Source organism: Poromitra crassiceps, assembly GCF_964638095.1.
Source record: "Poromitra crassiceps genome assembly, chromosome: 3".
Classification (NCBI taxonomy): domain Eukaryota; kingdom Metazoa; phylum Chordata; class Actinopteri; order Beryciformes; family Melamphaidae; genus Poromitra; species Poromitra crassiceps.
In genome coordinates, this window is record NC_139625.1 from 11,489,411 (window position 1) to 11,513,949 (window position 24,539).

At 45.9% G+C, this 24,539-nt stretch overlaps 1 protein-coding gene across 4 annotated transcripts in view; it reads right to left on the minus strand.

Moving 5' to 3' along the window:
• Nucleotides 1-24,539, minus strand: part of LOC310773984 (uncharacterized protein) — a 67,111-nt gene that overhangs the window by 14,070 nt on the left and 28,502 nt on the right. For all 4 annotated transcript variants that reach the window (XR_014552569.1, XR_014552570.1, XR_014552571.1 and 1 more), the window contains exon 6: nt 3,889-4,149. Coding sequence is in view for 1 of the 4 variants with exons in the window: in XM_083634030.1 (XP_083490156.1) it covers nt 3,889-4,149 (261 nt within the window). In the remaining 3 variants the exon portion in view is untranslated. The remainder of the gene's footprint in view (nt 1-3,888; nt 4,150-24,539) is intronic.

Genomic DNA, 24,539 nt, shown 5'->3' on the forward strand with positions numbered 1-24,539 from the left:
GACTTTTGAAAGAACATTTTAGTGTGTTCTCTTTTTTAATCAGTCTTTGCTGGCCCCGCACCTAGGTTTTCTCATTGGATTGAGTGTGCGTGCGCGCTATTGCAGAGTCTGGACAACTTAAAAACATTTCTCCACCACCTAACCTCTTGGATTAAAAGGGGCCTATGTCCACCAGCTGCACGGAACCGTACCGCAGCTGGCGGACATTGGGCTACGTTATCCGAAAAAGGATTTTGTTGTTGTTGATGGAATCATGTAATACAAATGGAATCAACTGTAAAACATGGAATATTGCAGAATTTTCCATAATTTGTCTGAATTTGATAAAAGTAGGCCTAATAATCAAAGTCAACGGTAGATCTACATGTAATTATTGTAGTAACAAAAATGATTTCATAATTGTAAAATAGGCCTAGAGAAATGATTCAGTTTTGGATTGGGGTGTTTTGAGGTGGTGGTGGGGGGGGGGGGGGCAGGGTATATGCAGGGATGTTGAAGTTAAATTCAATACCTTTTAAGACCTTTTTTAAGACTTTTTCAAGACCACAACGCCACTTTCGTCACATCAGCGATAGGCGTGTAAATCACAAGTACCATCACGATACAATATTATATCGATTATTTGGACAACAATACGATATTTTCCAATATCACAAAGTCTGCCACGATACGATATCGATTCAATTCAGGGGTCTGCGATCGATATGGGACGATATCATTATGCTCATTTAACACCATCAGCACATTAGCTACAAAATGTAACGCCTCTCACATGGCAATTAAGACTTTTTAAGACTTTTTAAGGGTCTTAATTTTCCCTAAATTGATTGATCAACTTTGAATACGTTTCAAGTATGTATAGTCCCTATACATCAATGCTTGTAGAAAATGCATTACCGGTACATGTTATATGCAACTCTGTGGGCCGCTCTAGTGTCCCTGTTTGAGGTTATCAAAAAGTGTCTGCCAAAAAAAGGTTGCTGTCAAATAAATTGCATCTTTTTAAACTTGTAAAAAGGAGGATTATAACCAGGGCTCAGAGCAGGTAGAAAATGCAGTTAAGGCTAATTTCGATTTTTACAGTCTAGTTTCCAAATCCAGGCCTAAACAAGGATATTAGACATACCAAACACATAATAAACACATCGGAAACAATACTTTCCTATACTCATGTAGCCTAAATCTATAGGTTAATGCCTGATTATGTTACAACTGTAAACATGCCTTTGCTGTTACCACGGACATAAAGTGATGCGCTGCACGTTATGATTGTAACCAGATAACGTTAGCTGCAACGTTAGGATGTAACGTTATATAACCTGCGCGATTACAAGCAATCACTTGTTTTGGCAAATACGACATGGGATGGGAGTGCACTGCGCAGCAAACGATGGGTCAGCCAGAGAGCCTACCTCACGTGGAAAGACAACTTTCTCTCTGCTGGTTGTGTGCTCATCTTCCCCACACGCAGCTGCCTGCCCTTAAGCGACAGCGGACTCTGCAGTAACGTTAGCTAACTAGCGTTAACTAGCATTCCCCCCCCTGTTATAGCATTGGTGAAAAACTGTCAGAGACAATAATATGGAGTGTATATAACCCTGGCTGAAGTGTGCGTGAAGTAGCCTGCATAACGTTAGATGTAAGTGTGAAGTAGCCTGCATAACGTTAGATGTAAGCTGTGAAGAATTCTGCCTGAACACACCTTCTCACTGATAGAAAATCCCATATTTATTCCAAAGTCATTCAGACAGGGAGCCTCATAGGTCATTGATGGTGGTGATGACACTGTACTCCATACACATTTTTACTGATTTATCTTAAGTATGGCAGCTTTAACTGCTTTTATATTAAAGGGGCCATATTATGCATTTCTTAATTTTGTATCATATGTTGTTACAATCTTGGATGGTCATATTAAACATGGGCTAAGCTTCAAATAAATATGTGAAAGTGTTTTAATGTTACCCCCATGAACCACCCCTCGCGCCTATGAACTCTCGTAGACGAGATGACATGGATTTATGGTGATTTTGTGCGAGAACCATCATTTTTGTGACGTCAGTAAGGACTTGTTACCCTGGCAACAAAGCGTTGCCGCCGGCCGGCGCGCAGCGCGCGCACGCTAGCTCCCACCCTTCCCCTAACCTCGCGTCACCAGGCTCTTCTCGGCGAGAAAGAGCCTGGCTCCCGCCCACAATTGATTTTGTCACCCTACTGGTTCCCGCCTAGAGCCCGCCCTAGACCGGATGGCAGCGTTTCTAGCTCGTCAACTTTCACGTTAACTTGACAATTTGACCCAAGTATCAGAATCCTCTTTCACCGTTTTGACCGGTGTGTCAGGCGGTGGTGACGGAGATGCCATATTGCATAAACGTTTTGTTTTATGTAACACTAGCTTTGTTTTGATCAGACTCTAGTTTAGGTAACATCACCGCGTCAAGCTAACGGCAACAAAGACGTTGTTAGGCGCATTGCTATCCGGTGTTAATTCTGGGTCCGGGGTTTACGCCCCCATGACAAAAAGCGGGGTGGAAGGTGCCCAGACTACCCTTCCCCTCTCTTCCCTGTTCTGTGTTTCAGTAACCCGCGGCGGCGTCACCACTCACCAGGCTCTCTCTAGCCTGGCTGTCTGGGACTAACACAACAGTAGTAGTCTCATGGAATAACGGATTCCACACCGCAAAAACAAGGAGACGACATGGAAGTGAGCCAGGATGTAGGACTGAAGTGGTAAGTTCTGAAAATATGTGTCTCATTCCAGCATCGGTCCAATGTGCTGCTAGGAAGCGCTAACGTTACTTACCGGCTGGGTAACGTTAGCACTTGCTATTTAGCCTAGCAGCACAGCTGCCTTATAGACATGAACAACCGATGAATGACGAAAGGCACATATTTTCAGAACTTGTAACGTTAGTCCAACTTGCTGACTTCTCCAAGTCCTCATTTTGGTTTGGTCCGTGTAGCCTTTGCTAGGAGAGGCACACTATAGTCACAAGCATTTGGGAAGTTAGCTAACTAGCTACATTAGCTAGTGTGAAGTTCCCGGTGTAACGTTATGGCAGGCCGTGGTAATAGAATCCCTGCTTGGCCAGCCACCGAAGGAAATGTCCCGGTGCAGCCCGGCCTAGCGGAGCTGTAGATAGCTAGGGGGATGTTGATAAATCAATTGATAGCTTGCTTTATGTCCAAGTCACGTTTTTCATCGATGGTCAAATTCGTTTTGACAATCAGTTGCTCGTTGATATAATTGTTTTACAACTACCACATTTAGTAGCCATAGCAGAGATCGCCTGTCTGTTTCTGTTATGCATGACTATCTATCTATCTATCTATCTATCTATCTATCTATCTATCTATCTATCTATCTATCTATCTATCTATCTATCTATCTATCTTATCTAGATAGATAGATAGATAGATAGTCAGACAGACAGACAGATAGACAGTCTCGCTTCTACAGCGATAGCTCTCTGGGCAGAAGTTTGCAAACGCAAAAACTCCTCGCGCTGCCCACCTGGAGTATTTTCCGGAGGGTGGGGGTTCAGGGACAGGACCTAAAAACAGAGCGTTTCAGACAGAGGGTGAACTGAAGGGGGCAGTGAGAGCCAGTACAAGATAAACAATGAGTTTTTTAAACTATGACTGATGCAATAAGTTACTCTACTGGAGGCCAACAATAAAATAATAATACATTATATTAGCAAAATATGGGCCCTTTAACATTGAAATAGATAAAGCATGGGTCAAACCATTTTAGACATCAAAACACAAATTAAGATATAACAAACATAAATAGTTCCCTGATCATATAAAATTGTTTGATGTAGAATTGATGTAGAAAAAAATATATTTTGCATTGAATTTAGCCATGACAGTTAGCCTACTCACCTTTCTTGACACCTTTCTCGAGATCGGCAATCAATTCCGGCTCCTGTACCTTGAGGATATCATAGAAGATATCTTTGCCTCGTTTTCCTTTGGCATCCAGTGACTTATAGAGTTCCCTCATCTGCTCCTGAGTGGGTGATTTAGACATGATTTCATCGTGACATGCTTGGTTGATAACCTCGGTCAGAAGCTCCTTCATGATTGGTGTGACCTTGGTCACTCCCTGGATCAGCTCTTCCCGGTGTTTATCCACAAAGTGAACTGAGGAGAAAGAGAGTGAAAATGACTGAGTTAATATCAGGCTGTAATCTGCTTGTGCCTTGGGTCTAGCTATTAGCTATTTACGTTTATTATGCTCTGTGTCAGATACAGATTCAGATTCAGACAACTTTATTTATCCCAGAAGGGCAATTCAGTTTCACAGCCTACCCAACACCTTCAAAAGCTCACAGTGAGCTACAAACTTCAGACATGACAGGACGTAACGTAACAGCATGACATACAGTAACATAAACAAACAAATCATGTCAGAGATAACAGATCAGCCTCATATAAACATGAACAAAAAATAAAAAGTATACATATATTTTAGGGGTGTTACGGTACACAAAAGTCACGGTACGGTACGTACCTCGGTTTTGGGGTCACGGTTCGGTACGAATATGGTACGGTACGAAAACGGGGGGGAAAAAGCAACAAATCCCAAATTCTGTTTTTTTCCCTTTGAATTTTTCTGAATTCTGCTTTTTACGCTAATTTTACCATCAGAAATAGTGTCTAATAAGTGGGAATGAATAAATGTTTTACTCTAGAGCAGTGATTTTGAAGGTGTGGGGTGCGCCTCCCTCTCAGAGGTCTGTATTCCAGCTGTTTGACAGGGCAAAGGCATTTCCCCCCACTTTAAATCTTTATTGTACACACGTTTGTAAACAGAGTGCATGTGTGGAATAGCCTAATACTCCCACCAACCCCTCCCCCGGTTGTATTTGTTTTATGTAGCATTTGCTATTGATGTGTTTGATTTAAGCACTAATTTGGAATCCTATCTAAAAGCGGCCACTAGGCGGCAGTATTTCTTTAGTCAACATCAAAATACCTACATGTTCAGTAGAAGAAGAATAAAACGGCAGAAGAAGAACGATTGACAGCAAGCCTGTTACTAGCCTGTTAGCTTGTTAACGTTATGGATGCGAGTTTTGTTTACCATGATTACGTTCGATTATCTAATGGATTATTGGAACATGACAAGGAGTAGGGCTGTGGCAATTCACTTATCTCCCGATTCGATACTATCACGATTCTTGGGTGCCGATTCGATTTATATTGCGATTCTTAAGTATTGCGATTCTACGATTATTGCGATTCGATATTACAATTTATTGCGATTTTTGTTTATTTTTTTCTTTTCTTTTTCAGTTTGTTTGCTTTTTACACTAGATTAGAACATGGGAAAAGTTGAATCATACACTAGAGACTGTATATTATATATCATGAGTAGGGCTGGGCGATATAGTTAAAAACAGGGGCGGACTGGGATCATAATTCAGGCCAGGCATTAGATACCAAGCAGGCCAGGCCGATATGGGCCGACGCGCGTGAAATTTGGGCCGTTTGAAGCCCAATTTGGGCCGTTTGAAGCCAGATTTGGGCCGTTTGAGGTCCAATTTTACAATGAGATGCACCCACTTTAAGCCTGAAGTGTAATTATTACTTCAGACTAACTAATAAAGTAATAAAACCACTAGTAAACCAGTAGGCGGCGCCTGGCCTGCTGTTCAGTGAGTGGCCTGACTGCAAGACATTAGGCACACTGCAAAAAAAAGCAATAAGGACTGTTCATAAGGTAGGTTATTTGGAACACACTAACGCACTATTTATGAAGTCAAATGCATTGAAACTGAAGGATCTAATTGATTCGAAAATTGCACTAATTATGTTCAAAGCGAGGAACAATCTACTTCCTGGTAATATTCAAAAAATGTTTGCAGACAGAGAAGGAGGTTATGATTTAAGAGGTAAATATAATTTGAAACAGCCGTGTGCTCGCACTACTCTTAACTCATTCATGGCCAGTTTAGGACTGCCAATATTTAGCACAGGCCAAAGATTTTCATAATTGTTGGTCATCTTTCAAGACCCACAGTAAATTATCTATTAGCACCAAAGTGATTTGCAATACCTCAAAATGAAGATGTACGTCTCTGGGTTCACCAGGAAAAAAAAGTGAGCTTTTAGCATGTTCTGTACTCTACTTATAGCCATTTATATACACCCTGTTTTCACCCAAAAGGTCTCCCTGAGAAAATAAACAGGAGAAAAGGCAATTTTTGTAAAAGGGCACAATCTCAGGCAGAACTCGCTCTCAATTCTTTTATTTTGAACTGTATTGACATCAGACATGTAAATATTATTCGTTATGACACAAATGACAAAAAAAAAAATATATATATATATATATATATATACACATGAAGTGCTTTTTTTTTACATTCAACAATACAGCAGACAGACAGACAAACAGACAGACAGACAGACAGACAGACAGACAGACAGACACACCGACAGACAGACAGACAGACAGACACACACACACACACACACACGATTTTATCTTCGTTGCGTGATTTCTAACCCCACATAGGATAAGCAATAACCACGCCCTGTGGCGCCGGGATTGGCCAGGAGCAACACTGGAGGGCACGCAGCCCAGCGATTTCATGAACCAACTGAATAGCTCTTGAGAACGGACAGCGGGCTGCTGTGACTGCCGCTTCTTGCCTTAGCAGTTCGTGTGTTTATTTTGTTTTGTTCTGGTCCACCCGTCCTCGTCCATGTCTCCCTGTCCTATCCTCCCTGCTATTCGATCGTTCCCGTTTTCCCCTCGGCTATTCAACACGTCCTCACCGCCCTCGCAAACTGATCGATCATTTCCTCATTCCTCCGATGATCAAACACATTCTCTGGATTACTTTCTCCCGTTTTCTCCCGGCTGGCACAGAGGAAGGCGACTCCAGCTCGTGCAGCGCGCCGAGGGGCGTTTCAATGGCGTTTCTCCTGTCTGCAGAAGGAAGCGTTTATCCGTTTTCTGCTTTTCCTCCTGCTCAATTTCAAAACAACAGCTGCGGTATGTGTTTGTTCACGTGTTGTCTTAGATGCTAGGGACCTGATACTATGTCACAGGCTGGGTAAGTGTTTGAACTATGCGCTGCAGTAATAAAAACAAATATATATATATATAGCTGTCTTTTTTGCCTGACACAGCACAACGCTGAGGAAGGTCTCTGACTGAAACGTTCGTTGCTGCTGCCCAGGTGTACTGAGGAGGAAATAAATCAACAAAAAGACATTTGGAGTGCTGGCTTTTCTCTTGTTCATAATTCGTGCTTGCCTTGCACCCAGTGAGTTTTTAATATTTTCGAGTGTGCTTGCAACCTGACTTTCTACTTAGTAATAAAAACAAAAACACGTCAAACACGTCTTTGGCGTGGATGGCTATTTCTGATAACACGCCAAAGACGTCTTTGGCGGTGAATGAGTTAAGAGCATGTGTATTACAGTCTATGGGGTGACTCTTTGGAACAGACTGGATGACAGGATCAAAGAAAGCTCTAGTATCTCTATTTTCAAATCTAATTTAAAAAAATATTTAATCAAGAAATACATTGAATCTTGAGTTACTAGGATTCTTACTGTTTTTTGGCAATGTCCTTTTTTCTTCCTGGTAGAGTATTACTGTGTTATTGATGGGTGTATGTACCTGGTCTGATGTGTATTCTGTACATTAATATACATATATGTATGATATACATATATGTATAAAAATTATTGTATGTGTAATGAGGTTATTATGCATACAATGTATAATAAACAGTTTTATCCTGTCTTTTTTAGTTCTTGAATTGGTTATTTATTTATGGTATAGCTGGTCTTTTATTTTATTGATTGATATGTTTAGTTCTAGTTTTAATTTTTTTATTTTGGTAAATTATAAACTGAGTTAGTAATTTATCTTTTAATGGAGTTGTATTAGTTTTAAACTATGCTCCCACTTGCACTTCTTTGTTACACGTATTTACGTTGTCTGTCTTGTCTCCATGGGGACCACAATGGAAATAAGCCTTCGGGCTTTATTGTGTTTTTATCCTCGGTGATATGTTGTCTTATGTCCTGTTTTTATCACCAAATAAAGTCAATCAATCAATCAATCAATCAATCAATCAATCAATATATGGTGTACATGATGTAAATTATATTGTAATATACATTATGTAAAGAATTGTTCTATACATTGGATGGATTCTTGGATGCATTGGTTCAACACAGGTTGATATCAAAAGATTGGGTTTTTGGGGTAATGTTGGATTGTATTATTGGGAATGGGTATTGATAGGGATTTGTAGGTGGATTTATGATGTATGTGTATGGGTAAGTTTGTGTACGTTTGTGTATATACATGCATATATATGTATGTATGTGTATGCATGAGCATGTGGGGAGGAGCGTAAGAGGTGGGATAGGCATATAATATAGGGATGTATGATTTTGTTTATGAATGATTGGGGGGCTGGACTCGATAAGCCTAGGCTTCTTCCTGCCCCTTTTCAAACAGTTCACCTTTTTTATGTTTGCGTTTACGTATTTTCCTTTTGATGAAGTCTATTAGACTGTTATGTTTACTGTTTTTTCACTTTATGTATTGTTTTAACTGTTTGAAATAAATCGTTTCAATCAATCAATCAATCAATCAATCAAGCACCCCAAAAAAAAAAAAAAAAAAATTGCGATTATCGATTCTGGAATAAAAGATTGATTAAAAAAATCGTGACATTAAAAATCGCGATACTTAGGTGAATCGATTTTTTCCCCCCACCCCTAACAAGGAGTCATCCCCTCTTCCTCACCGCATCTTGCAGCTTGTCATCCCACACGATGTAAGTTGCTTGTTTACAAGTTAACAGCTTTGTCATTGTTATGTAACATTTAGCCGCTTCTTCTGTGGCGTTTAATTCAATTCAATGGCGTTCAAACAGCGTTTAGGCGCTTCTGGATTGACGTATTCGTCGTGTCGTTTCACGACGTACCGTGATGCCCGTACCGTGAACTCACGGGACGAATACATGTACCGTGACAGCCCTATATTCTATATGTAAAGACATGAGAACATGTATAAGAAATAAAAGATATACATATATATGTATATACTGTATGTATGAACGAGCCTAACCTGTTCGTCACAGACAGGATGCGTACAGCACAGCCTGTTGTGCGCTCATATAAGTGAAGGTATTCATTTAAAATGACTACTGTCTGTGTTTAACTCATTGAGTGCCAGCCACTTTTGGAGAACGGACGCTCCCAGTGCCAGAGTTTCAGAGCGTTTTCAGTGATTTCTCGAGGCCCACAGAATATTGTGTGATATTACTATGTAAACACTGAACACGCACAAAGAACGATGAGACTCTATTCTATCATCTGCAAAAAAAAGTTTATTGATCCCATTTTCCGTTCTTTAGTTATGAGCCGGAGAAGATAGCTTGATTCATCCAAAAACAGCAATTTTTTTCTAGAAGCTGAGATAATGGGCCTTTTGTGAAATTAAACATTTCAAGCACATCACTGACTCTGAAGCTAATCTTTTCTAATGTAGTCACACCTCAAAAATAATTTCCTTCAATAAAACAGTGAAGGCCAGGGAATTTTGTTTGGCAGAATAATATTTTTTAGCTACAACCAGCAGCGCTGGCCCCTGCGTGCGCTGCTGGTTGCAGCTTCTTGCAGCTTCTTGCTGGTCTTGATTTGCTGCTGGTGGGCATCGGATATTCTGGCTTGCATTTGTCAATCCTGTCCTGCTGCCTGGGTCTGTCTGGGTGTTGTGTGCTGCTCTGCGTGCCCCCCCCCCCCCGCCCCGCCTCGCCTCAACTGCACACTCCTCCTCCTGTCTGTGGTGGCTCTCTGCTGAGTTTGCTGTGCGCACAGTGAAGGGTGCGCGACATCCAGCTTTTTTACAGCGTTCCGCGTGTGTTTGTCACCGGCAACCATGCTTCCAGTTGAGAATAATAACAACTCCACGGTAGGGATGGGCATTTCTACAAAAACACTATTCGAAATTCGCTGGCCAAATTCGAATTTAATTCGAAATTCGAAAATTAAAAAAAAAAATGTAAAAAAAAAAAAAATGTATTTATTTTTTTATTTTTTTTGTGAGTGAAATGTTGCATTGTCTCCCCTGATTCTAAGTCTACGGCTTTATTAATTAATATAAAAAGCTTCTGCTGTGGATTTTTAGCTCAAACAAGCATTGCACCACTGAAGTAAAGAACATGTTACATGACATTGACATTTTCGAAAATAAAAAACAGTTTTGACAATCATGAGTGGTTCATTAAATATTTAGTAGGCTCAGGTCTGAGTGCCAAAGGGGTGCCAAAGTCACCCCCTCTCCCTCTTCATGGGATTTCATCCGCCATTCATTTTTCCATAAACCTTGCTTAAAATGCTTATAAAAATTGTTTTACTTGCTCAAACCAAGCGATTTGACTATACTTAGAATCAGGGGAGACAATGCAACATTTCACAAAAAAAAAAAAAAAAAATTCGAATTTCGAATTTCAATAATAAAAGTCGACCTTGATAATAACAACGATTATTCGAAAATTCGAAATTCGATGCCCATCCCTACTCCACGGCTGATCATGCCGATGTGCTGTCGCAACCGACACGCGGCTCAATTGTGGGAGCAGATTGGCTGCTGCAGGCACAGCTGCAGTAACGTTATGCTTCCTGCATATCGATGCATACGGATGCGATGCGATTTCCGTTTCCATAACGACTTCTTCTTTGTTTTTTCCTTGCCTTTCTGTTATGTGGAGAGCACTGTCGCCACCTAAGGGTTCTGTAAAATAGGTTAGACACATTCAATAGCTGCCATATTGTAAGAGGCGATGTAAGAGGCTTAGATCGACACCCCCCCGTCAAAAAACGCAATTGACGACAATCGTCGTCTTTGGCACTCTACGTCACTATTTGAATTGACGACAGCTGTCGTCATTGGCACTCAATGAGTTAACAGCCTGACAGCTGAAGGGAAGAAAGACTTTGAGTACCAAGTACCAAATACATGAGTTTCCTGTAGAGCGGCGATCTGACATTTTAAATGTTTAACTCTGCTCGAATTGAGATCTCTTCCTCTTAATTGGGCTTTTCATTCTGTATCCTTGCACATTTTGTAAGTGGATATATGGAAATCCTGGAGCTTGATCATGTAGACTACACCACTGGCTGTTGTTCACTTGTTTATTCAAAGTGTGTTAATATTGAACGTATCGCGTGTCTAATTTGCACCACTTGAATGGACGAACAGTACTTATGATATGAAAAGGACCATGGAATTAGTTGAGAGGCGTGATTTCGAGTCGCACATAGGTTACGCCTATGTGCTGTAGCCTATTGTATTTTTCATTTTATATTTTTCATTTGCAGGTTAAACTGTCAGCTGAGCTCTGTTATTGAAGCTTTGGCTAAAGGCCTGCATTTTACAATGATGTTTTGAAATAAATGTTTAAAAATCGATTGTGTGTAAAAGCTTGTGTTACGTTTTCATTGGCGTTATTACAGTAATTTATTTTCAATGTCCGCTATCAAGAGCAATTTGGTTAATCAAATCGCTGGGCTGGGCACAGTGTTTGTTGTGTGTGGGAAATGTTTGTTTGAAAAGCTTGTGTGTTACGTTTTACTTCGTTTCGAACTCAAGCTCTCACTAGTACTAGTGCCTACAACGCTGCGACGCAGCCCTATGGAAGACTGTCATTTTGCTCCAAAATTACTTTTCATTAAAACCGACCAGCCACCCGTAGGTGGCGTGGTACCCCCTGGGGCTGACACGGATCCACGTGACTACGTCACGTCCTGTCAGCCCAGGGATAATCACTTACGCTTTCTTCCAGCTGCTGAGAAGACGTGTTTTCTAAAGCTCCGCGGTTAACTCTGAGTTAGCTCTCTTACATAGCTTTAGATACTAGGCTCGTTCCGGCTGATTTGCCCACCTCAAGAGGTTTGCGTGGACGGGATAAAGCAGGCTTCGGGGACCCGACCCTGTACCCTCCACCAGCGGCGTCGGAACAAGTCATCTAAAAGCTAAGAGTATCTTCCTTAGTTAACTGTTTATTGCTACCGCCGTGTAGTTCTGCTGCTACCGCCGTGTAGTGGTTATTGCTGCCGCTGTGTAGCTTTGCTTCGCTCCCCTGGATGGGCCAGCGTTTTCGTTTGAGGGCCGAATTAGGTCCGCGCTCAAAACTGTTAAGCTAGGTTGCATACGTGCTGTTAGCTTACAGTGTAGCACTAGCTCTAGTGAGGGTTAGGGTTAGGGCTAATAGGCTAGCCAGCCTGGTTTTTGCGGATAAGCTAGCGTGCACCCGTGTCGTTAGCGTCCGTTTGCTTGTTTTAGGCGCCGGCTATATTGTCAGAGCGCGCACGTTACTCCAGGAGTAACGTTGAGTAGATAGTTAGCGAGTTGCTCAGTGCAGCTAGCTTGGACTAGCTTGTAGCACTCCAGCTATCTGGCTGCGTCCCCAGACAGGGTAACGACTACCTCTGTGTAGGGCGCGCGGTAAGCGAGAGTAGTAGCTAGAAGCCATGCTCTTCAGTTAGCTAGATAGCTAGCTTGCTACCCGTGCAGCCAGTATCTAGTGTTGTAGCACTCCAGCTTCTTACCGTCGCAGGCTATTGCTTACACGGTAACCCCGTTATTCCTGTTAGCAGAGAGAGGGGGGAACAGCTAGGTGCTGTGTTAGCTGTGAGGCTACGCTGGCCGGTTACGACCGGCACAATGAAAATTATGTGTGCACTGCCTAAGGGCATGAGCACACTGCACAGGCGTTGCTGGGACCTACATACGGCTTGTAGTGTAGATTTTACTGGCGCCGGCCCCTAAGGGGGCACTCTGAGATTTAGCTGAGCGAGTACGCTAGCTAAAAGTTGTTTTGACTTCTCTCAGTTCTTACCCTTCTTAGCCAGCTTGCTTGTCTGCTAAGTGTTGCGTGCAAATAGCATCTACTAGATTGTAACTCCCTCTGAGGAGTTTCTTCTGAGATTGACTAGCTTCGCGGGCCGCTGGCCTCTGCCTGCGGTCACGCTTGCTTCCCCGTGTTACTCAGGGTAGAGACTCGCTGCACCGGCTTGTACGCAGGCTTGTGTTAGCGCACGCTTGTCTCTCAGTGCTTACGCTAGCTTAGCTAGTGGCTGGTTCACACCTGTTCTCGCGGGTTAACAGGTTGTGGGTATTGTTGCCCCCCTGTCGGGCTGGGCTATTGCCGCTTACGTTACCATTGCACGCGCACGTTCGCTAGCCTCCGGGTTGCTTACTGTCTAGCCTGTGCTTCTTGTTAGCCTGCTAGCCTGCTTAAACGGTACTCCCGCTAACAGGGTGCGGCCCGCGGGAGCTTGCTATTAGTGATTAGCTTCCGGCTTTCTCTTGCTACTAGCAGGGAAAGTCAGCGAGGGGATGGGCTGTGTGTATCACTGCATTGGCCGAGTATGAACCGGCACGTTAAGTGCGTGTTCTGCCTTGAGCATGAGCACGCTGCACAGGCGCCTTGAACCCGCGGTCTTGCAGCTGCTGGGCTAGCCCAGGGCCGCAGCTAAGCTCTTGAGAGCGGACCAAGGTCCGCTCTCAAAAGAGTGTGAAAGCTAGCTTGCATACGTGCAGATAGCATTAGTACTGTTTAGCACAGAACTATAGTATGGTTGCAGATAGCTGGCGTGCACCCGTGCAGTTAGTATCTGTGTGCTAAGTACATTGGGCGCGAGCTACCTCCGCTACAATAGACGTACCGCCCCGTGCTGGCGCTACGCGTCCAGCAGGGGTTACAGCTCGCCAAGGTCTGGGCTCAGTGCCAGCCTTTGGCTGGTAGCTCTAAGGACAAGCCCACCGCCCTTGGTGCCCAAGGCCCGGGGTGGTTGGGAGCTCTCCATGGGTCGCACTCCCTTGTTGGGGCGCCCCCTGCAAGTGCAGGTAGCCTGGCAGGGGGCACAGCGCACCTTGGTCCATGGCCACGGCCTGGCAGCGCCCAGGTCAAGCCCACCGGTTGGCTCACCAAGGCTGGGCTCAGTTCCAGCCTGCGGCTTGTAGCTTTAGACCCACCGTCCTCGGTGCCCAAGGCCCGAGTTCGGTCGGGAGCTCGCCCAGGGTCTCATACCCATCATCAAGGCTCGCCTTGGTCCATGGCTACGGCCTGGCCTCGGCTAAAGGCTCCTAGGATAGCCCACCATCAATGGCGCCGATGGCCCATTGCTGGTCGGGAGCTCGCCTGGGGGCCGCACTGTCGGACAAGTCCACGTGCGGCCGGTCTCGAGAAAGAACGTTACCTCCGCAGTCCCCCCAGCCTGCGAAAGTCGCACGGCAGGAGGGGGGGGGGGCTACTTCGATACAACAGCGCGTCAGTAGGCGGAGCTTGCGTAAGAAGTTCTCCCCCAGCATGCACAGCTTCTACGGAACTGACCATGCGGCGGGGGGGCGTAGCCTCTCACGTCCCGCCCCCCCATCAGGGTACCGGATCAAAAGGTCCCGGTGCCCAGCAATATGACGGGTTCCGCTCCTTTGGCCACAAGAGACCATCTTGTCCAACAGGCTCGATGCCTGGGAGCATCTATGTTCCCCGTCCCCATTACGGCGCACCCTCCAGAAGGGATACGCTCTACAGTTTGCCCCGCACCCACGTTCGACGGGACCCCCGATCCGGCCGTGGAGGGGGAGGCCATGGACATACTCCACAAGGAGGTTATTCGTTCCTCGCCAGAGGGGCGATTCGCTCGGTTCCCAAGGCAGATGTGCGCTTGGGTTTTCTACCACAGGTACTTATCGTACCCAAGAAGGACGGCTCCATGCGTCCAAAATTGGACCTTCGGCATCTCAACAAGACGCTGAGGAAGTCCCGTTCCGAATGCTCTCTTTCCCCGCCTGTTCAACGAGTTGAGACGGGGGGATTTCTTACTTCCGGGGATCTGAAAGGTGCGTTCTTCCATGTCCACGTGGTCAGGAGACACAGGAAATACCTGAGGTTCTCCTTCCTGGGGAAGGCTTACGAGTTCTGTGTCTTGCCATTCGGCATGTCTTGAGCCCGCGAACCCTCACGGTGTGCGTGGAGACAGCCTTGGCTCCCCTCCGCGCGAGGGGGATCCGCGTCTTCCTATATCTCGACGACGTTCGCTTAGCGGCCGACTCGAGGGTCCGTGCCACGGAACATACCAAGGTGGTGACCGATCACCGGCAAACCTTAGGGTGTTTGGTGAACTGGCAGAAGAGTGGCCTCGTCCCAGCGCAGGCGGCGACCTTCCTGGGGCTCGAGCTAGACTTCCTGCGAGCCTTTCGCCAGAGCGACAGGCTCGCACGGTTCGGACAGCAAGCCAAGGACGTTAGGTCTGTGCCCTCGGTGTCAGTGCATCAGTGCACAGTGATGTTGGGCCTGATGGCCTCAGCACTGCATGTGCTCCCGCTGGGGAGGCTACACATGCTCCCGTGGTCCAAATATGGGCCCTGGCCATATGGGCGGACCCCCGTTACCTCTCGAGAGGTACTCGGTGGGGCCCTGTCCCGCTCAGGATGGTGATTCGCACAGACGCCTACCTCTGGGGAGGGGGTGCGATTTGCGGGCATTTTTCGGCGAACGGCCGGTGGGAGGCTCAGGAGCTTCGCCACATAAACGTGCTAGAGCTGAAGGCGATTCGCCGGGCTCTGCTTCAGGACAAGCCCACCATCAATGGCGCCGTGGGCCCATTGTTGGTTGGGAGCTCTCTTGGGGACCGCACTGCCGGACAAGTCCGCGTGCGGCCAGACTCGAAAGAGAACGTTGCCTCCGCAGTCCCCCCAGCCTGCGGAGGTAACACTTCCAGCGGCTCACACATGGGCACCATGTGCTGATTCGCTCTGACAATATGGCAGCGATCGCCCACCTAAACAAACAGGGCGGTGTGCGGTCGGGGGCGCTGAACCATAGCGGGGATTCACCTGTGGGTGTATGTTACGTCTCCTTTCAGTGTCAGCGGTCTATCTGCCGGGACGGCGGAGTTACGACCGGCCTGCTGTCTCGAGGCAATCCCCGTTATACGGAGTGGTGCGTCCACCCTCGGGTGACGGAATAGGTTTGGGCCAGGTTTGGTCGCGCCTGCGTCGATCTCTTGCATCGCGGCGCGCAACACACTGCCCACTGTGGTTCTCGATCCAGGAGGACAGCGCCCGTTAGGTCATGACGCGCTGAAAGCGCACGTGTGGCTGAGGGAGGGGCTCTATGCGTTTCCCCCGACCCCCCTGATCCGTCAGGTGTTGGACAGGGTGAGGGAACAGCGCCTCCGGCTCGTTTTAGTCTGTTTTGGCCCAGGCAGACATGGTTTGCGGACCTGGTCTCCCTGGCGCAAGATCCGCCCTGGGCGTTGCCGGTACGGGCCGATCTCCTATCCCAGGCAGAGGGGGAGGTGTTCCACCCCTCCCCAGGCAGGTGGAAGCTAGCGGTCTGGCGGGACCAGTTGCTAGCACAGGGCTTGCCCGACAATGTGGTGCGCACTATTCAGAGTGCTAGGGCTGCTAAAAATCGACCCGCACTCAGTACGCGTACAAGTGGCGGGTTTTTTCGCGATGGTGCACAACAGTTCTCTGTTTCCTTCAAAGCTTGCTTGATGCGGGCCAGTCCCCGCAGTCGCTTAAGGTGTACATAGCCGCGATTTCGGCTTGCCACATGGGGATTGAAGGGACCCCCGTGGGGGTGTGCCCTTTGGTCTCGCGCTTCATGAAGGGGGCGCGTAAACTGCGCCGTTGCGGTGCGTTTTTCCCAAATGGGACCTGGTTACGGTGCTGGACGGGCTAACGGGTCATCCGTTTGAGCCCTTGGACTCCGCCGATTTAAAGGTTCTGTCCTTAAAGACCGCGCTGCTGCTGGCCTTATCGTCAGGAAAGAGAGTCGGTGACCTGATTGCCCTCTCGGTGCAGCAGGCCTGTATGGTTTTTGGGGACGATGGGCGCAGGGTTACGTTGCGACCTAACCCGGCGTACCAGCCCAAGAATATTAATGTCAGCTATAGGTCTATGGTTATAGACTTATCAGCATTCTGTCCCCCGCCGTTCAGTTCGGGTGAGGAGAGACATTTGCACATGCTGTGCCCCGTAAGGGCGCTCTCGGCCTATGTGGCCAGGATGCGTTCATTACGCATTACAGATCAGCTGTTGGTTTGCTTTGGGCAAAGGGCCCAGGGCGGACCCCTTTCCAAGGATCGCTTATCGCACTGGATAGTGGAGGCGATCGCGTTGGCATACTCTGCCGTGGGCAAGGTTCCCCCGGAGGGTATCAAGGCGCATTCGACGCGGGGTGTTGCGACATCCTCTGCGTTGTTGCGTGGTGTGTCGGTGGAGGACATGTGTGCCGCGGCCTCATGGTCCTCTCATCACACTTTTGTCAGGTACTACAGTCTCGACGTGTCCAGTTCGCAGTTCGCGCACGCGGTGCTGTCGGTGGCAAGAAAGTAGTATCATTGCCACTCTAATATGTCATTCGGTTAGGCATAAACGTTGCCATATGGCCGTGGTTCACCGGTGCCTTTCGGGTCGCCCTGTGGGTGCTCCCGGCAGCAAGGTCGGTTGAATTAAGGCACTAGTGAGAGCTTGAGTTCGAAACGAAGTAAAATGTTAGGGTTGTGCTACAACCCAGGTTTTACGAGTGAGAACGAGAGCTCTCACTACCCAGCCTTGCTGTGTCGATGCGTCACGGGGTGCGTCGGATCTCAGCGGGCTGGAAGAAATTAGAGTGATTATCCCTGGGCTGACAGGACGTGACGTAGTCACGTGGATCCGTGTCAGCCCCAGGGGGTACCACGCCACCTACGGGTGGCTGGTCGGTTTTAATGAAAAGTAATTTTGGAGCAAAATGACAGTCTTCCATAGGGCTGCGTCGCAGCGTTGTAGGCACTAGTACTAGTGAGAGCTCTCGTTCTCACTCGTAAAACCTGGGTTGTAGCACAACCCTAATGTTTTCATTACACTAATATAATTAATTTCAATGTCCGCTATCAAGAGCAATTCAGTTGGTTCATGAAATTGCTGGGCTGCGTGCCGTGCAGTGGTTGTGGTGTGGGAAATTCCAGCTGTCAAAAGAAGACAAAAGACTTGCTCCTGGCCAATCCCGGCGCTTGACTGCTGCGTAGGCGGGCACAGGGCGTGGTTTTTGCGTAACCTATGTGCGATTCGAGCAGTTGAGAGACGCTTTCTGCATCTGTGACAGAAGCCTCAGTCAACTTGACTTTCATGGCTTCTTCATTTTTCACCAGGTTTTGGATTAGACCGCTGCCATTCCCATGTTTTTCACAAGTAGAACACAACCTACATACAGACTGGGCATCACAACACAAGGATGACTTTGAGGAGATCAACATCATCACAGGCTAGGGCTGGACGATAATTCAATATTAGCCATCATTTATGGTCAATCAGTGGAATCATATCATGATATCAGGATATTTTAATATCGTGATACATTTCTGCTGTCTAAATTGATGATGACAAGCACATTTGACTTAAAATGAGGTATGGTAGGAATATTATTTGAAAATTTCAGTTGCGTTTTGACAACTAGTTTCATGACACAAGGCCGAATATCACGCTGTTGAATCACAACAGCGTTGAAACACAAGCGCACAAGCGAGCACCGGACTGGAGCAGTGTTTAGCCCAGACAGACACGCCTGCAGCTATCAGGCTGAGACAGACTCCGCCTCGCGCTGCAACTTCATGAACCGGACTTGTTTTCTGACAGAATACTATGTCAACGTTTCCAACTCTGAATACAGAACAACAGTGACGGTGTTAACTTTGCCTGCTACGTTAGCTTGCAGCAAAGTTACAGGTCCATGGCAATGGTTTGTTTGATAAATCTTTTGAAAACGGGTGTGATTTATCCAGACTCGATGAAGAAAACGTTTTGTAAATGAAAACACACCTCAGCAGTGTTGGGCAAGTTACTGAAAATTGGTAACTAATTAGTTAACAGTTACTAGTTAGGTCTCTCAAATAGTAATGAAATTACTTTAAAGTTACGTCAAAGTAATTAAGTTACTAGGGAAAGTAACTTTTGTGGTAATTTAAAAAAGTCTACTTCGATTGTCTTATTAATGCACACATTATTTGAGTGTTGCTGTGGCATAGTGTGGGACAAGACATACTGTCAAATTGTATCTACCATTGTACCTGCATGGGATACTTCATTTGCTTATTGGGGAGGCTTTTAGCCTACTCAAGGTTATTAGCCTCTGGCGCTTATAGTCTATTCAAGGTCATTAGCCTCTGGCGCTTATAGCCTACTAACTCAAGGTCATTAGCCTCTGGGGCTTATAGCCTACTCAAGGTTATTAGCCTCTGAGGCTTATATAGCCTACTCAAGGTTATTAGCCTCTGGGGCTTATAGCCTACTCAAGGTCATTAGCCTCTGAGGCGTATAGCCTACTCAAGGTTATTAGCCTCTGGGGTTCATAGCCTACTCAAGGTCATTAGCCTCTGGGGCTTATAGCCTACTCAAGGTTATTAGCCTCTGAGGCGTATAGCCTACTCAAGGTTATTAGCCTCTGGGGTTCATAGCCTACTCAAGGTCATTTGCCTCTGGGGCTTATAGCCTACTCAAGGTTATTAGCCTCTGAGGCTTATAGCCTACTCAAGGTTATTAGCCTCTGGGGTTCATAGCCTACTCAAGGTCATTAGCCTCTGGGGCTTATAGCCTACTCAAGGTTATTAGCCTCTGAGGCTTATAGCCTACTCAAGGTTATTAGCCTCTGAAGTTCATAGCCTACTCAAGGTCATTTGCCTCTGGGGCTTATAGCCTACTCAAGGTTATTAGCCTCTGAGGCTTATAGCCTACTCAAGGTTATTAGCCTCTGGGGTTCATAGCCTACTCAAGGTCATTAGCCTTGATCCCTGATCATGATAGCCATGACCCCTGGGTCAGGGATCATGTGAGCAGAATGGCAGGATAGTGTCATATGATCCCTGGGTCGGGTGACACTATCCTGGCATTCTATCGGTTGTGGATTTCTGACAGGAATGTTGCACAAAAAATCCAAGAGAAGAGAACAGATCCAAGAGCAGAAGTTTCAAGAGTGCACAGAAGCAGTTTGATGTGGGAGGGGAGGACATGTGAATGCAAGCACAGAGTTTGAGCGTGAACATGGGCTATTTGAGTGTGAGTGCAGGAAATCTGTCCAAAAACAAAACTTTTTGAGTGTGAGCAGCATACAGTTTGAGGAAAAGCAGAGCAAATTTAAGCACACGTGGGGGCTATTTGAGTCCAAGGGCGGGGTTACTTACAAAATCTGAACGTGAAATCTATAAATCATGCTCTCAAATTGCTTGAATGACCTCTTGCTAGGGATGCAACGGTATGAGTTTTTGACGGTATAATAACCTTGGACAAAAATACCACAGTTTCATGGTATTGCGGACTATTTGTGTTTTTACAATAGCCGAAATATTCCCATACACCCGACGTCGTCTTTTTAGATGGGGGAAAGTTCAGGGGGTCCTTGCATTATCCTGCTTCAGCCAATATCACACACACGGTTGTAAATACAGTCAGGGACAGCTCCTCTCTACTGTGCTCTAGTCTAGGTAGCAGGGGGAGGGGCCGCGTAAGCTGCACTCTGCAAGCGACCTGGGCGCTTTGTTTTGGGGAAACAGCTGATACCGTGGGGAAGGTATGATGGCAAATCTTAGTGGTTTTGATACCGTGATGTTTTCAAACGGTATACCTTCAAACGGTATACCTTCAAACGGTATACCTTCAAACGGTATACCTTCAAACGGTATTCAATTAAATTCAATTCAACTTTATTTAAAGTGTAAAATCACCATGAGACATGGTCTCGAAACACTTTACAATCTAGGCATCACACAGCAGAAAATACAAGTACAAACAATACAAAATACATTATATGGGCTAGGACTAACGAATAAAAAAAGTCATAGTACAAAAAATAAAAATAATTACAGAAGGCACAGTGCATAGTGTCAAGAAGTGCCATATGTTTCGGAGAATAAGTGGGTTTTTAATCTGGTCTTAAAAACATCAATGGAGCCCGCATCCCTAACTGATTGGGGAAGTTGGTTCCAGAGATGGGGAGCACGGTAGGAAAATGCTCTACTACCTACTGGTAGAGGGTGCGGGTGGGAATATAGGGGATGAGTAGTTCCGATAAATAAAGCGGTGCGAGCCCATGCAAAGATTTATATGCTAATAAAAGCACTTTAAAATCTGCTCTGGCCTGGATTGGGAGCCAGTGGAGGGCGATTAAAACCGGAGTTACATGATCAAACTTCTGAGTTTTTGCAAGTAGTCTGGCCGCCGCGTTTTGTATGAGCTGTAGATTTTTAATGGCCTGAGTTGGCAGGCCAGAAAACAGTACATTACAGTAATCGAGTCGTGATGTGACAAAGGCATGAATTAAAATTTCTGCGTTTGGTGAAGTTAGAAGGGGGTGGATCTTAGCGATGTTGCGTAGGTGAAAAAATGCCGTTTTGGTTATTGTTCTAATGTGGGCGTTAAAAGAAAGTGCTGGGTCAAAGGTCACGCCACGGTTTTTCAGGGTTGAAGTCGGGGTGATGGTGCAGCTGTCAATGGTCAGGCTAAGGTCAGCGAGGAGTGGGAGTTGGGTTTTTGGGCCGATGATGAGGAGCTCGCTTTTATTGGCATTAAGGTGTAGGAAATTGTGAGACATCCAGTCAGTAACAGCAGCTAAGCAGGAGTTGAGGTTTGTGAGTTCGGAACTATCGTGGTATACCTTCAAACCGTATACCGCTGCATCCCTACCTCTTGCATTTCAAGATCTGGCACATTTGTGGGATAAGCTTGGGTCTGCTGTTCATGCTAGACTGACGAACACAACCACATTGGCTGACTTGCAACAGATCCTGTTTGAGGAGTGGCATGCCATCCCACAGCAGTGTGTGACCAGGCTGGTGACCAGCATGAGGAGGAGGGGCCAGGCTGTTGTGGCTGTGTATGGTTCTTCCACACGCTACTGAGGCTCCTGACTGTTTGTTAAATTAATCAATTGTAAAATTGCCAATATGTCTTGTTTCTTCCTTGTTACTGAATCCAATCCACCAAACAAGAGTTAATAGCAACAGCAGAATAAGCTGTTTGGCATTGGCACAGAAGATTTGTCAAATTTTTTCATGAGCGCAACCCACATACTCAGCTGTGCTGCTCATTCCTCAAATGCATGTTCCTTACAAATGGGGCACCATTTAAAAGGGAAATAAACAGGCTTTCCAACGGCATACAAGTTATTGCCAAGAAGCATTGTTACAACCTAGAAATAATCTACCAAACACAAATTTCAGAGATTTTTGTTCGATGTTTATATATAATTAAAATATTATTATTATGATGTTATCGATAATTGATTGTTCATTTTCCTGAATATCGATTATGGAAATGTGTTCAAAATGCCCATCCCTATTGTGCGTCTTGGCTTTCTGACAGAAAGCCTTCAGGGCTAACGTCTCCCATGTGTGTGCTGCACAGCCACAGACTGCAGAGAGGAAAAAAGAGAGTCAACACTGCTAACTCCTAAGATAAGTATCTTTACACTTAAGACAAGTAAAGTCCACTAGTAAGAGACACTGAGATCTGTCCGGCATCCCACTCCTTAACTCATTCATGGCCAAATACGTCTTTAACGTCTTATCAGGAATGTGCCTTCCAGCCAAAAACGTGTTTGACGTGTTTTTGTTTTTATTCGTGTTTAGCGTAGTTCAAAGACTTCCCCAGCCTGTGACATGGTATCAGGTCCCTGGCCTCAAAGACAAGCCGACAACACGTGAACAAACAACTACTGCAGCTGTTGTTTTGAAATGGAGCAGGAGGAAAGAACAGAAAACGGAGAAACGCTTCCTTGTGCAGAGAGGAGAAACGCCATTGAAACGCCCCTCGGCGCGCTGCACGAGCTGGTCGCCTTGCTGCAGGGCAGCGAACATGGATGAGTTGTTCGCGGTAGTCAAACCCGTGACCAACATGATCGATCCTGGTCCCAAACCGGACCCCGTTCCTGTGTGCCAGCCCGAAAGAGACGAGACGGAGTCACAACTTTGTGAGGAGGAGGAGAACGAGCAGCCTCGCCACAGAAATTGCTTTCACACAGAGCCAAGCAGCACGGCCACTTTCCATGTCGAGGGCGAGGAAGACTGGACTCCAATGCGACAGGACCCGGATGATCTCGCGGTAAGGAGTAATTTTGTTGTTGATATATATGCATTGCCAACGATGCAGAGGCAGAGGAGGCTAGACGCTGATCTCAGACCAGTTTGGTGTTCTCCTCCTATGCTAATTTGCGGGGAGATCAATAGTGTTCCCTGGGAAGGAGGTGCGATCCAGCAGCAGCTGTGGACAGAGCTCTCTCTCTCAGTGTTGATGTCATCAGTGATGTCACTTGATAATTGTGATGTCATCAGTGATGTCACTTGAGCAAATTGTGATGTCATCAGTGATGATGTCATCATCGATGTCACTCGAGCAACTGTGATGTAGTATGAGCCGATGGCACACAGTTGCACGATGGCACCTAGGTGGGTGGGCGGTGTCTGTCTGTAGCGCACGAGATTCCTAGTAATCCAAAATTGGCTAAAAGGGGTGTGGTGGGGGGAGGGGGTGCATGGAAGGGGGGGGGGGGGGCAAATTTCGAAATGCAGGATGGCAGGGACAGAGAGCTGAAATTTGGCATGGAAGTGTGTGTGTGTGTGTGTGTGTGTGTGTGTGTGTGTGTGTGTGTGTGTGTGTGTGTGTGTGTGTGAGAGACTACACTGTCTCTCTGCATTCTATGATCGTATAGTTTACTGAGACACTAGTACACTACACTGTCTCTGTACTAAATGTGATTATATAGTTTACTGAGGATATGTTGCTTTTATTTCAGATGAGGAGCCGATTTTGAGCCCACATCTCAGAATGAGGTCAGGACGGCCGAATCCCTGCCCATCTTTCGCCGAAGATTGAAAACTCCTTTTCTTTTCTTTTTTCAACTTTTTATTTTAGTTTTCAGTTACTCTACTGCTGCAAGGGTGTATCTGTGTAGATGATGTTCCACAGTTGATTCCACTAATGTTGACAGAATGTGACATTGTAAGTCGCTTTGGATAAAAGTGTCTGCTAAATGACGAAATGTAATGTAATGTAAAGAGACACACATGGGCCCCGCGCGCACACACACACATTCACACTCACACTGAGTAAACTGTATTGTTGAATGTAAAAAAAGCACTTCATGTATATATATATACCGTAAATTCCGGACTATAAGCCGCGGCTTTTTTCCCGTTTTTTGGCCCCTGCGGCTTATATAACGGTGCGGCTTATCTATGGATTTTTTCAGGAAAAAAAAAAAAAAATACAAATAAAATCTCTTTTTTAGCACTCTTTCTAACTATAAATCCACTTCTGTTTTAATTTCCTCTCTTGCCCTCTTTTCACCACACCGCGGACACTGTGTGCACTGTAAAAATAAACAACGGTGGTGTTGTGTTATGTTGTTTTGTTGAAATGTTACGGTAATACGGTAAATGGGAGCTTCCTCAAACAGCCATCTCTTTCCCGACAATCCCCTCTGTGCGTGACCACTTACATATGGTAA